General features: G+C 42.2%; 1 protein-coding gene across 1 annotated transcript in view; it reads right to left on the bottom strand.

The window, feature by feature from the left end:
* The window catches only part of KSR2 (kinase suppressor of ras 2), a 587,222-nt gene that overhangs the window by 325,450 nt on the left and 247,648 nt on the right, over positions 1–14,124 (bottom strand). Inside the window, exon 4 of the mRNA XM_069081397.1 lies at positions 8,231–8,735. Within this exon, the coding sequence (XP_068937498.1) occupies positions 8,231–8,735 (505 nt within the window). The remainder of the gene's footprint in view (positions 1–8,230; positions 8,736–14,124) is intronic.

Raw genomic sequence — 14,124 nt, 5'->3', positions numbered from 1 at the left:
GAAGGAAGGAAGGAAGGAAGGAAGGAAGGAAGGAAGGAAGGAAGGAAGGAAGGAAGGAAGGAAAGAAGAAAAGAAAGAAATCATTTATTCCTCTGGAGCCCTTACTACTTCATGTGATTAGAAGGTAATATGTTTTGAATTAGAAGGAATCTTAGGTTTCTTCCAATCCAAAGCTCTCATTTTTACAAATGGGGAAACTGAGGCCCAAAGGGGTTAAGTGACTTGTGACAGCCAGATGGCAGAATGGGCAAAGCTTAGAGTCAGGAATCCCTGAGTTTGCATTCATTAGCTGTGGGACCCTGGACAAGTCATTCAACCTTTCTCAATCTCAGTTTCCTTCTTTCCAAAAAGGGGATGATAATTGTACTTACCTCACAGGCTTGTTTTGATGATCAAATGAGATAACACATGTAAGGCATTAGTAAACCTTTTGACTTTTAAAAGCACTAGTCAGTGCCAGGCACACAGGAAGTCTGAGGACCTAATTTTAATTCCAAGCTATTTATTACTGCAGTGACCCTAGGCAAGTCCCTTAGCATTTCTGGGCCTCAGTTTCCTCACCTATAAAATGAGACCACAGAATCACTGATTTAGGGATGGCAGGAGGCCAGCTAGTCCAATTCCCTCCTTTTAGAGGAAAGTAAAGTAACTTACCCTAGTCATACAGATACTAAATAGTGGTGGTGGGATTTGAACCCAGGTCCTCTGACTACAAGTCTAGGTTGTTTTTTTGTCCAAAATACCTGTGATTAATTTCAATAGTGTGAATGGGTGCTGCCTCCATCTATGAAGTTCAGATCCTCTCTGTGTCATAATAAAGAGTCTTCAAGAGTTGCTGTGGCCAAAAAAAAAATCACCTGATAATGAAACATCTTGGACAAGGTTCTTGGAACTTGGCTACATTGATCATTTTTTCAGATTTGTGAGCTGTCTTAGAGAGGTCACAGATTATAGATTTAGAATTTGAAGGAACCTTATTACCACCTAGTTCAAACCCTTCATTTTACAGTTGAGGAAACAGAGGATTAACAGAGTTAAATGACTTATCCAAGGTCACCCAAGCCTCAGAAGTTGGGATGTGAACACAAATTCTCTCACTTCAGAACAGAGCTCTCGTTTTTTCGACAAACTGCACTGACAACTGCAGACACTGGGAGGATTAAAATATTATATCCAGCTTTTAATTTGGTAAAGGACTTTCTGATCTTATAACACTGACCTCAGAAGCAAGTGAGTCATAGACCTTTCTCTGTCCTGCCCCAAGACTTCTGAGATTACCTCCATTTACACGGTAAACTCTTACATCTACGTAGGTATTCACGCATTGTTTCTTCCCTTAGAATGTAAGCTCCTTGAGGATAAGGACCACGCTTTTGTCCTTTTCTTTTTTTTTTTTGTATCCCCAGCAACTAGCGAAATGCCTGACAAATAACAGACACGATAAGTATTTGTTTGGGCAGCTAGGTGAAACGCTGGATAGAGCTCTGGGTCTGGAATCAAGAAGACCCAAGTTCAAATCCAACCTCAGACACTTCCTAGCTGTGTGGACCTGAGCAAGTCACTTAACCCTGTTTGCTTTAGTTTCCTCTTGTGTAAAATGAACTAGAGAAGGAAACAGCAAACCCCTGCAGGATTTTTGCAAAAGAAAACCCCAAATGGGGTCATGAAGAGTCAGATGGGACTGAATAGGACTAAACAACAACCTCCCCTGGAAAGGGACGGAGAATGGGGTTTGGATAATCATAGCCATGGGTTCCAAATCACTGCGAAGGCAGGATGGGGTGGGAGTACTTTTATAACTTCCTGCAAAAAGTGGTTGGCTCTTTAAAAAACTACTAGCATTCCTAGGTAAGGCCGAACACAGGATAAAACAATTCCTGTGTTAATGACAAAGTTCATCATCTTAAATAGAAGCTTCCCAACGCCATCTTTATCAGACATAACAAGGAGAGTCAACACTTCCCTGGGTTTTTCATCCTTCCTATGCTCTGTTGACATTAACAAACTCAGTCACCCCACTCCCGAGGAGGCAGCAGCGCTTAATCCTCATTAAATGTGTTTTTTAATCATCCTCAGATTCTCAAAATGGCCATGACACCATCCATTACAGCAGGTTCATTCAGCAGCTGGAGGGAAAAGCAGTATTTAATGGGATCCCAGAAGGAACGCGGCAAGAGAGTCGGGGGAGAGGAAAACACTGAGTAACCAACTGACAAATTGAAAAGAAAAGAAGATAAACAGCAAAAGGGGAGTTGGACAATTTATGCATTCCCCAAGGTGCAGGCTGCGGTATCCGCACTTTGCTAAAATGCTGCAGAGGAAGGCCCTGAAACAGTTTTCTGATTGACGGGCAGGATTCACTCTTACGCTCTCAGCCACAATGCCTATTTCTTTAAATTCGATAGCCTTTTTTGGTTCAGGGAGCAGGGAAAGAGCCAGGAAGTTCTACATCTGTGCCCTCCCTCCTTACCCCTCAACCAGGTGAGCATCATGGCTGTCAGGCAGACTTCTTTCCAGGTGGCAAACAGAATCATCCAGCAGGTGCCTGTTCTAAGTGGCTGCCCCAGCCCTGGCCCCCAGTTTCTGAACCATGAGGTAGGATCTCCATGTGACCAAGAGCAATGTTCGAACACTGGACTACCCTCAACCAATGTGTTCTTTAACCCCTCACTTCTCCCCCTCTTTTTTTTTGGAGGGGGGAAGGCAGGGTAATTGGGGTTAAGTGACTTGCCCAAGGTCACACAGCTAGTAAGTGTCTGAGGCAGGATTTGAACTCAAGTCCTCCTGACTCCAAGGCTGGTGCTCTATTCACTGTGCCACCTAGCTGCCCCCTCCCCCTCTTCTATACATCCCTATCCCAGCCACATAGTGAGTACTTAATAAATACTCACCGTCTGACCAACTGACATGGAAGCCCTGACCTGGCCAACTTTGCCTTCTTTGTGTCTGTTGATATTGGGGAATTTAGGGTATATGACTTGTACTGTTCATTATTTCTTCTTCTTAGATCTACACACATCTTATCTCCCCCAACTAGATAGTAAGCTCTCTGAGGCCAGGGACATATGTCTTATCCTCTTCTCCATATTCCAGAGCATTTTCTCCTGAGGCTGAACCCCTAAGTATAATAAAAACCTACAAGAAATCATTCTTCAGTAGTCAACATACTCCCATCGCTTCGTATACTCCCCATCACAGTGATTGTTAACCCAAAGATGTCATTGTCCAATCAAGAAGACCTGAGTTCAAATCCATCCTCTGAGTAGCTGTGTGAACCTGAGCAAGTCACTTCCAAGGCTTCCTTCAAGACCCAGACCAGGAGTCACCTCCCCTGTCCACGATCTCCCACCCACCAGTTGTTACTACTCTCTCCTAACCCCAGATTGGTCTATATTTACTTACCTGTATATACACTGTAGCATCTCAAGCAAGCAAGCAATAAGCACTCATTAAACACCTTGTCTCATATTTCACAGTCAGAGCCAACTCTCCATGAGCCCATTTGGAATTTTCTGAGCAAAGATACTGGAGTTGTTTGCCTTTCCTTCTCCAGTTCATTTTACAGATGAGGAAACCAAGGCAAAGAGGGTTAAAAGTGACTTGCCCAGGGTCACACAGCTAGTAAATATCTGAGTCCAGATTTGAACTCAGATCTTCCTGACTCCAGGACCTCTGAGCTTCCTAGCTACTCCTCTGCACCAGCTAGCTACCCAAACAACAAACTGATTGCCGAACAGGTTCTCTTAGACCTGTCCCAGAGAACAGGACACCATTGTGTCATTAGGTCACCAATTATTTACATACAAATGGTGTTGCTATAGGCAAGTAAAGATGAGATTTAGAACCAGTGGACCTGAGTTTCTCCCAGCCTGGGGCAAAGGGGGCTTCTAAGGTAGACACTGGAGGAGATGAGTAAATGAGGTCATTTTCAGTGAGTAATATAGGGGGATTAAAGGGAGTGTAGAAGGGGTGGATTATTTACTAGAGGGGATGAGACAATGAATGATACCTAGCCAATCAGGGAAATATATAACAGATTGTTATGCAGCAGCAACTGTCCAAGTAAGACAGTACACCATACTACAAAGAGGAATCGCCATGGGGGTTTGGAGAACTCTAAGTTCAAATTCCAGCTACCAGCTCTGTCACCTGCATCTGTCACTTAACTACTAAGAGCCTCAGTTTCCTCATCTGTTAAATGGAAATGATCATGTCTCTTGTACCATTTAACAGATAAGACTGTCAAACAGAAGGCCCTGAACACTGTTGTTAGCTAGTCTTGTCTGATTGTTTGTGACCCTTTTGTGGACCACAGCATGCTAATACTGTCCATAGGGTTTTCTTGGCAAAAATTCTGGGGTGGTTGGCCATTTCCTTCTCCAGTGGATAAGACAGCATAGTTTGGGATAACCTTGAATATGTTGTTTTGTTGTTCAGCTATTTTTCAGTCATGTCTGACTCTTTATGACCCCATTTAGAGTTTTATTGGCAAAGATACTGGAATGGTTTGCCATTTCCTTCTCCAACTCATTTGACACATGAGGAAACTGAGGTAAACAGGGTTATGTGACTTGTCCAAGGTCACACAGCTAGTAAGTTTCTGAGGCTGGATCTGAACTCATAAATTTTCCTGATTCTTAGTCTGGTGCTCTATCCTCTTTGCCACCTAGCTACCCCCTACTTTACAGATGAGGAAACTGAGGCCAGACAGGTAAAAACAAAACTTGCCTGAGATCACACAGCTAAGAAGTGAGACATATTTTAAACTCAGATGTCTCAAATTCCCAAATCCAACATTCTCTATATCGTTGAGCTGCCTCTACTAGCTTTCTGTTAGCTGGACCAGTAATAAAACCCAAGTCTTTCTTCTCTGTGCCCTCCTCCACTCCTCCCACACATGGCAAGCCCTTTTCTAAAAAATTTACTTCAAATTCTCAGGTGGAAATGCTTTGAAAATAATCTGCGCAGAAAAATCAGGGACCTTTGAAACCTGACTTCATTTCAGTAACAGAGGATGCTCAGTAGACTTTTGACTACTATAATATCATCAGAGGGAAGGTCATGGAGGAGCTGAGGGGTTAAAGGAGGAAAGAATGAGCCCCAATGTAAGGTACCTCTTAATTCTAGGACAAAGTGAACCCTTGAAATGCAGCTGGATGCCTTCCAAGGGCCAGATGACGAGTGACTTCGCATCTCTCTCTCACACCTAGATTTAATTCATCCCTACCCATCAGCATGCTCAGGAGACACAGATGAGGCCTCTAAATATACAATCACGGGGGGACAGGAGAAGAAAAGGGAAAATCATGGCACCAAACAAGACAAGGGTTGTTTTGTTTTGCTCTGCTTTTCTGATTCTGATGTGAGCCCTGGTTCAGATCATCACATAAAAGCAAGTTCTGTCTTCGGGGCATCTCAATAAGTGATATCCTCTAGATTCTCTATGGTTCGCATCTGCTGCCTGCCAGCAAGACTGCAGACATCAGGCTCATTTCTAGCTCTCAGTGAAGTGTCTTGGCTCCTTTGCAAGCACCAAGCTAAGAAGAGCACAGAAAACAAGCTCATCACATTCAATTAAGAACACAAAGAGAGTTCATATCTAAGTCTATGGACAATCATAGTGATAGGCAATTAGTAGGCACTTAATAGAGGCTTATTGACTTGATTTCCCCTACTGGTCTTGGACTTCCACTCCCCCCATACTCCCTCCCCTCAAGTATGGAAAGGATCAAGGGCTGCAAGAGAACCAAATAACCCATCCCAACTGGCAAACAGGTGACATTTTGGAGGCTTGTATGGATTGTGCCTGCTCCCTATGGATTCTCCCCAATTTATTCTGTATGTGTTTTGTTTGTCTATAGTTGTTTGCATGTTGTATTCCCTAGAAGGCAATGACCTCCTTGGAAACAGGAACTGTCTTTTGTCTGGCACATAGTAAGTGCTTAATAAATGCTTACCAAAAGTCTTTTTATGTCTAGAATTTGAAAAAGTGTCTGGCAATGGTAGGCATTTGATAAATGCTAGTTGACTGACATAATCTAGGCTACACTAAGGATTCCCTTCTCTAATCCAAGTCCCAAATGTCAATGCCCAAGGTTGAGCCATAGCTCTGTATTCACATGAATTTGATTTAAACTTTAGAAACTTTTCAATGATTAAGATTCTTGGTATGTCAAGTAGGTGACTTGGTGGCTCAGTGGGTAAAGTGCTCGGTCTGGAGTTAGGAAAACTTGAGTTCAAATCATGTATCAGTTATTTGCTAGCTGTGTGACCATGAGTAATGAACTTAACTTCTTCCGTTCTGGTCTCAATTTCCTCATCTTCAAAGTGTGCAAAATGCTTTGCAAACTTTAAATATCAATGGCAGCTAATAGGAGAAGGAGGAGGAAGCAGAGGAGGAAGAGAAGGAGGGGTCTTGATTGACCCCAGTTGTCCCCATCTAGAGTGTATCACTGGATACAAAGAATATGGTATGTGGCCAATGAGCCCATGAGATAATGAATAAGCTGTCACATTGAAACTGTCTTCTGAGATGCTCCTCCTTTAGAAAGCCATGGTGATCTCTAACATTCTGATTGTCCTTGATGTCGTGCTACAGAATGTCCAGTACCTAGCATAGCATTTAGCATATAGTAGGTGCTTTTTTAAATGCTTGTTCCATTGATTAAATTATAAGTCCAAGGCAGCACTTTTTCGTAGAGCAAGAATAGTCCTCGACAATTCTCACCATTCCCAGGTACTCTCTGTTAGGTGTCATTCCCCTGAAACACTCCAGGTCTTGTCTCCTGCTCTCATCCTGAACTCCCAATTTGAATTTCTTTTCCTGACACTGGTTTTCCCCATCTGTGACTGTCCCTTGGAATTCAGGTAGGTTCCATTTCCTTGGCAATTCCTAACTTGATCTTTTGGTATATGCTTGTTTGGTTCAAATTTGGCCCACACTCACTCTCCCTTCTGGCAGAGATTTCCACCCATCTACTCTGGGGTTTGCCTAATCACCTGCAAATGATTCCCCTCTCAGGAATAAAAGAAGAGAAGTTCCCTTTAACACTGGGATCAAAGTATTAACATTTAGAACAGAGACCTTCAGGATCAGTGAGTCCAACTCCCGAGATTCAGAAAAGTGCAATTCCTTGTTTCCTTGATATTTCTCTTCTATGACACTCCATGACTTTGAGTGGAAAGACCTGGCTTCTCCCTCTGCCTGAAACATTCTCCCTTCTAACCTCCAATTCTTAGAATATCAGGCTTTTTTTAAGACTCTGAGAATCAGGAGAACAATTTATTCAATCACCAACAACACTACAAAGACAAAAACTTTGGAAGATTTAAGAGCTCTCACCAAGTCAATGGCAACCTCCAATTCCAGAGGGACAGATGAGGAAGTATGCTATCCACCTCCTAATAGAGAGGTGACAAAGATACACATTTTCAGACATGGTCAATGTCAGATTTTTTTTTTTACTATACATATTTGTTTCAAAGCTTTTGAGTTTTTCCCCAATGGGGGAAGGAAATGAAAGGGCAAGAAATAAATATTTGTTCATTGAAAAAAATTAATTTAAAAAAAGCCAGCAACTTATTACTTTTGTGACCTTAGGCAAGTCAGTCAGTCATATAGGGGCTCAGTCTTCATTTGTAAGAATTAAGTGGGCAGCATAAATAAGAGAATGGGAACACTCCTGGTCTGAAGTCAAAGTTCAAGTCTGAAGTCAAAGTCAATGGGTTCAATCCTATGAGTGTATGTATTACCTGTGTAACTGCAGGCAAATCACTTGACTTCCTTGAGTTTCAGTTTCCTCAACTGTCAAATGAGGGGATTGGACTTTGCCAACTGGACTTGCGATCACTTCTAATTCTAGATTTATGATCTGATGGTCCTAAGTCATTGATTCTGTATAGGCCTCAGTTTCCTCCTTTGTAAAATGATCAGGTGGGACTAGAGAGCCACTGAGGTGCCTTCTAGCTTTATATCAATTATCTCGTTATTTTGAGGGTCTGTCATAGATTACTGCACCTTGAGATGCCTATTCAACAAGGAAAACTTTTCCCCTGTTCTCAGGACCATTTTCACACATGAGGGAGACAAAATTACTCCTAATCCAGTTTTCCTTCCTGGAAGAGATCCCCCAGGGAAATAGAATAGCCCTGTTCATTCCTGCTTCCCCATCACCGGGGCATTCACATTCCGGAAGTCACAGTTAGCGCCAGCCCCCCAAACCTCACTTACTTTGGAGTGTGACTCTCGTCCACCCGATGCCCCAACTGAAATTCATGGGACTTGCTCCGGTGCAGGGCAGTGAAGCCAGGGATGAGGTGGATCAGCTTGCGGGAGGAGGGGGGTGGGGTCCCTGGGGGCTTCAGCTTGTTCTTTCGCCTCATGGGAGGTGTACCAGGTGGGGTCACTGTGGTGACAATGTTCGGCGTGCAGGGTGGTGTACGGACTGCATGCCGCTGCCGGGGAGAAGGCGGCAAAGACCGGTGCCCAGACTCCAGTGGGGGACATAGGCCTGGGTAGCCTTCCACAGTCAGTCTGTCCACATGGGTGTACACAGGGCCAAGAGTGGGACCAGGGGGACAGTAGTGCTGAATACACTTGGATTGGACTTTGGGGCTCTGGGAAAGGTGGGTACGGATCCATGGAGTAGACTCAGCTGGGCAAGATGGATTGTTCTCCTTCCCAGTCTCTGGGGTTGGCCACTGAATGGTCCAGTCCTGCTTGGAAAGGCTGCCTCCTGGGTTTAAACAGACACAAACATAGGCATAAAGTTAGCGATGTGAGTGGAATGATAACATCAGCACCCTTCACTCCTCCCCATCTATTGTTTCTTACCCAACTCACTCCTACAATCTCACAGCTGGGGGAAATGACAGCAACCATTTGGTCCAAACTCTACCTTAGCAAAACTCTCCTTTACAGCATCCCCAACAAGTAGGTATTGCTTGGGCTTGTTCCCTTCCCTTCCCCCTCTGATCAAAGGTCTGTAGTGAAAGGGAAACTCCCAGTAAGCTCCCCAGGTAGCCCACACAACTTTGGGACCACTCACACTATGAGGAATGTTTCCCCTACATTTAGCCTAAATTGTGTTTCTACAACTGCTACCTACCATTCCTAGTTCTGTCCACTAAAACCAAGTAGAACTATTCTGCTCCCTTTTCTAAAGAACAAGACTTCAAGTTCTTGAAAATAGCTATCATGACCCCTTGCATTTACTCTACTCCACGTGGCAGAGTCCCAACTTCAATAAGAGACTTGCCATGGGGAACAGAGCTAGTAAGGTTCTGAGGTCAGATTTGAGCTCATGAAGATGAGTCTTCCTGACTCCAGGCCCAGCATCCACTATGGCGCCATCTAGTGGCCCCAACACTTTCTACTTCCAGTAGAGTACAAGCTTCTCAAGAACAGGAACCATCTTATTTTATTTTGTATCTCCATGCCTAGCACAATGCTTTGCACATAACTTAATATATACTTTATTCATTTGTCTGTTTTAAAATTTTAGCTCCTTTACCTGTGCATATTAAATAATTGCTAGACCAGACACATCTTGCTTATTTTGTTGACTCTAACTTTTATTTTCACTAACCTATGGTGTGCAAGTCATGCTTGAAAATATCAAAAGATTTTGACCATTATTTTGTGCCCTCCTCAAAGGGACTTGTCACCAGATGAGTTATCATTACTCTGTTGCTATATTCAGATCTGAAGAGTATAAAGTCAAACTTGAAGAGACTTTGTATAGAAGTTCAAAGTGCCATAATATTTGTTATATTTCTCAAAGCCAACCTTTTTATAAGTTCAACATATAAAATTTGTGCCCCCCAAAAATGTAATTTAAAAAGCTGAAATAATTTGAGGACAATTGTAGAGAATTGGCAAAATTCATTTTAAATTTAACTGTCTTAAATTTTTTCCTGACAGGTAAATGTACAACTGGTTTGATGAGAAAAACCTATGGTAGAGGTGAAACTAAGCAAGCAGAGAAAATAAAGACAGATCAAATGCTTGAAATATAGAAAAACAGTGAAAAAGTACAAAAAACAAATCCAGGTTATATAATCCACTACATTACTGAATTTTACAAGTACTATTATTGACAGAGACAAAAGACAAGTATGTGTTCTGTTTTTTCATTTTTAACAGTATTTTTTCCCAATTTATATGTTTGTTCTAAACAAATCTTCTAGATGCAGATTACATGAAAGGTAAAAAACTGAAACGACATCTTGAAAGTGTGCATGCAGAATATGTTAGCAAGACAATACATTTTTTTCCAGACAAAATTAGATGCCAAAACAAACTTTTCCAAAAACTATATCTGTGACATCAAAAATATCATTTGCATCATATGAGGTTTCTTACAGAATTGCTAAATGTAAAGAGGAAAAAAACTACAATCAAGGAAAGAGTGCTGCCTGAAGTGACTGATATAGTGAAAATGATGTTTGGTGAATCATATGCAAAATAGCTTTGGATGGTTCTACTTACAGATAATATTGCAGGAAAGATAATTGCCCATATGTCTAAAGACCTTTGCAGGCAATTAATTGAGAAACAAAAATCTTTCTATTTTGCACTGCAAGGGGATGAAGCAACAGATGTGGTTAAAGATGCTCATTTAATTACATATGTACAATACAGTGTAGAAACTGATGTTAGGCAATATATATGACCAATTTGTTATTTAGCAAACATATTGATGGCCCTGCTACAGTAAGATAAATTTTCAATGCCATTGGTGAATTTTTAATTAAAATGGCATAATGTAGGAGAACTGTATTAAATTCTCCTCTGACAGCTCAACGGCTGTCAGAACAATGTGCAGGTCAACAAGAATTCGTGACATCTGAATACACTGTATGCTTCACAGCCAATTACTTGTATCTATAAATATTAGTGAGGAGCTATGTAAAGTTTTTCAAGTTGTTACAAAAATAATCCACTTTATAATAAGGCAGTATGTTAAAAGGAAGGCTTTTAGGAGAACTCCCTGATTGCCTTGCCTGCCCTCTTCTAGCGGCCTTCCCCTTTCTTCTGGTCTCCCTAACATGTGGTAGCCAGAGCAGATCACAATAATTCAGAAACAGAGGACATAAGGACTAATCCAGGATGCTTTGCCTCTTTTAAAGCCACCTAAGAGAGTGTTAGCTTTTGGTACTCCCAAATCACACTATTGATAGGTCCCACAGTAGTGGCACAATGGATCTGCAGGCCTGAGTTCAAACCTAGCCTCAGATATTTGCTAGCTGTGTGATCCAGGACAAGTCCCTTCACTTCTACTTGCTGCAGTTTCCTCAGCTAAAAAAAAGTGGGATACTGATAGCTCCTACCTGCTGGGTCATTGTGGGAATCAAATGAGATAGATATTTACAAAGCACTTAGCACAATACCTGGCACATAGTAGGTGCTATATTAATGCTAGCATTATTGTTGTTGTTGTTGTTGACTCATACTGAGTTTTTTTTTTGTCCACTAAAAGCTCTAGACCATTTTGCAGACGTAGTCTTATTGCCAAACTTTTCCAATCCTGAGCTTGTCAAGTTCCCATTGAATTGGAATCTACAAAGGACCCATGATAAGCCCCTGGAATCTTAGTAAACTGCCCAGAGAGACACGATTATGATTATGCAAAGCAGAACTAATTAATTAGCAAGCCAAAATCTACAAAGATGCTTTCAGTTCGTTCTCTCTCTCTCTCTCTCTCTCTCTGTCTCTCTCTGTCTCTGTCTCTGTCTCTGTCTCTCTCTGTCTCTCTCTGTCTCTCTCTCTCTCTCTCTCTCATTCTCTGTCTCTCTCACACATACACACACATGCACACACCCCACACACACGTACACACACACAAACATATGGAGACACATACCCCTGACATACCAAGGTTGCAGGAATATCCAGGTATGAAAACCAGATCTAGAATATTCTTGGCTTTGGGACTCTGGTGAGCCTGTCATTTATCAAAAGATACAAAAGATACCTATTTGTTGGGTTGGGTTTTTTTCCCAGTTTTCTTTCTGTTCAAATTTTCCTAGAACATTTTGTCTGCCTGCATTTCTTCTCAGTCCCCATTGTGCATTACCTCATGTTATACTTATCTGTGTACTCGGGGGGTGAGGTGGCAGAGGGGACAGGAGGACATGTAGCTGTGTTCAAATATTTGCAAGGCTATCATATGGCACAGGGACTGAATTATCTCTCCTTGGCTTCAGGGGGTACAATAAGTAACTATAGGAGAAAGCTGCAGAGAAAAAGATCTCCACTCAATAGAAATAACAACTTCTGAATGAGGAGCAATCTTTCAGAGTGGAATGGGCTTCCTCAGCAGGAGGAAGGGCTTCCCTCAATGAGGGTCTTCAAGCAAATGCTGGATGATTACTTGTTGGAGTTGCCATCAGGGAGAGTCCTTTCTCATATGAGGTGGATAGAATAACTACTAAGGCTCCTTCTGACTCTCAGTCCATGACTCTGCAGAGGTAGAGTTGCCCAATGATTAATTTACTTCTGGCTTGTCTCTGCCAAGGGCACCATCTTATCCCCAAGCCCCCTGTCCCCAGTAGAAGATGAACTCCTGAGGTGGCTAGGTGGTGCAGTGAATAGAGCACCAGCCCTGGAGTCATGTGAACCTGAGTTCAAATACAGCCTCAGACATTTAACACAAAACTAGCTGTGTGACCTTGAGCAAGTCACTTAACCCCAATTGCCCTCCAAAAAGCAAAAAAAAACTTTTTTAAAGAAGATGAACTCCTTGAGAATAGGGACTGTCTCATTTTTTTCATCTCAGTATTCTTAGCACAGGACTTTAAACAGGTCACAATTCTGGGTCCCTCCTTCCTCCTTTTCCACAACTCCACCACAATTTCTAATGAAAGCAACGTTTTCATGATATGCCTCATTCCTTGTAGATAGTAGCTGCTGGATAAATGCTTGTTAAGATGAATACTTGGGATGAGAACCAACAAGATACCACTCCATCCCCAGAAGAAATGTGTAGTGAACAGAAATCTGGCTTGTGAGTTGGGAAGATCTGGGTTCATGTCCAAAGTTTCAAGTCTATTGGCTGTAGGATCTTCTTGCTGCTGAGGAGTCGTTTTTCAGTCACGTCTGACTCTTCGTGACCTCTTTGGGGGTTTTCTTGGAAGAGATAATGGAGTAGTTTTGCCATTTCTTTCTTCAGGTAGGACCCTGAGCAAGTTCCAACCTCTCCATGCTCTGGGCCATTCTCTAAAATTACAAGTTGCTGAGCAGATGGCAGTTTTCATTAGAGAAGAGAGTTTTCTTTTGTGGGAGTATGTTATGCCAACCAAGTCACAGCTCTTGTTCTAGTAGGTTCCATCTTGGTAGAGTGAAAGAGCATTGAATTTGGAGTCATAGGCTCTAAATTCAAATCCCAGCTCTCATATTTACTACTTGTATGATCTTGGACAAGCCATTTGATTCCTTGGGCCTCAGTTTTCTCATTTGAAAAATGGATTGGGCTAGATGACTGAAGGTTTCTTCTAGATCTAGGGTCTCACCTCCCTGTCCAGCCCAGGGGCAAGGTGCACTATGTGGCCTTCCAACTCGAAGGTTCTATAATCCATCTTTACCTCTCAGGCCTTTCATCACCAAAGTAGAAGAGACATAGGATTTTTCAAATTTCCATAGATGTCCCCGAGATTTCCTTCTTTGGACCTCACTTAATATCTTATTCATTCTTCATGGATGCTGTGCTTTATTTATTTATGGAATCTATTTACCCCCTGTGTTTGTCATCTAAAGCTCTTCCTATCTTTGCAGTCTTCTTATGCATTATCCCCTTAGCTCCCCCACTCTGTGGTCCAGAGACAAATGTCTACTTCCCATTGTGCTCCGATATGGAGTTCCAACTCTCCTCTCCTTGCCTTTGCACTGGAATGGTCTCCCTTCTCACCTTCACCTCTTAGAGTCCTTCAAAACTTAATCTAAGTGCCACCTTTTGCAGGAGGCCTTTCTCACATGCCCCAGCTGCTAATGCCTTCCCTAAGGTTACTATCCATCTGCTCTGTGAGTATCTTATAGAGATAGATAGATAGACAGATAGACAGAGATAGGTAGATAGATAGATAGATAGATAGATAGATAGATAGATAGATAGATAGATAGATAGA

The sequence above is a fragment of the Petaurus breviceps genome, unplaced genomic scaffold (assembly GCF_028583685.1).
Source record: "Petaurus breviceps papuanus isolate PSGF00001 unplaced genomic scaffold, PetGlider_PUasm1.0 99, whole genome shotgun sequence".
In the NCBI taxonomy this organism is placed as follows: Eukaryota; Metazoa; Chordata; class Mammalia; order Diprotodontia; family Petauridae; genus Petaurus; species Petaurus breviceps.
Note: the sequence above shows the minus strand (reverse complement) of the source record. Positions and strands in the feature narration are given on the sequence as shown.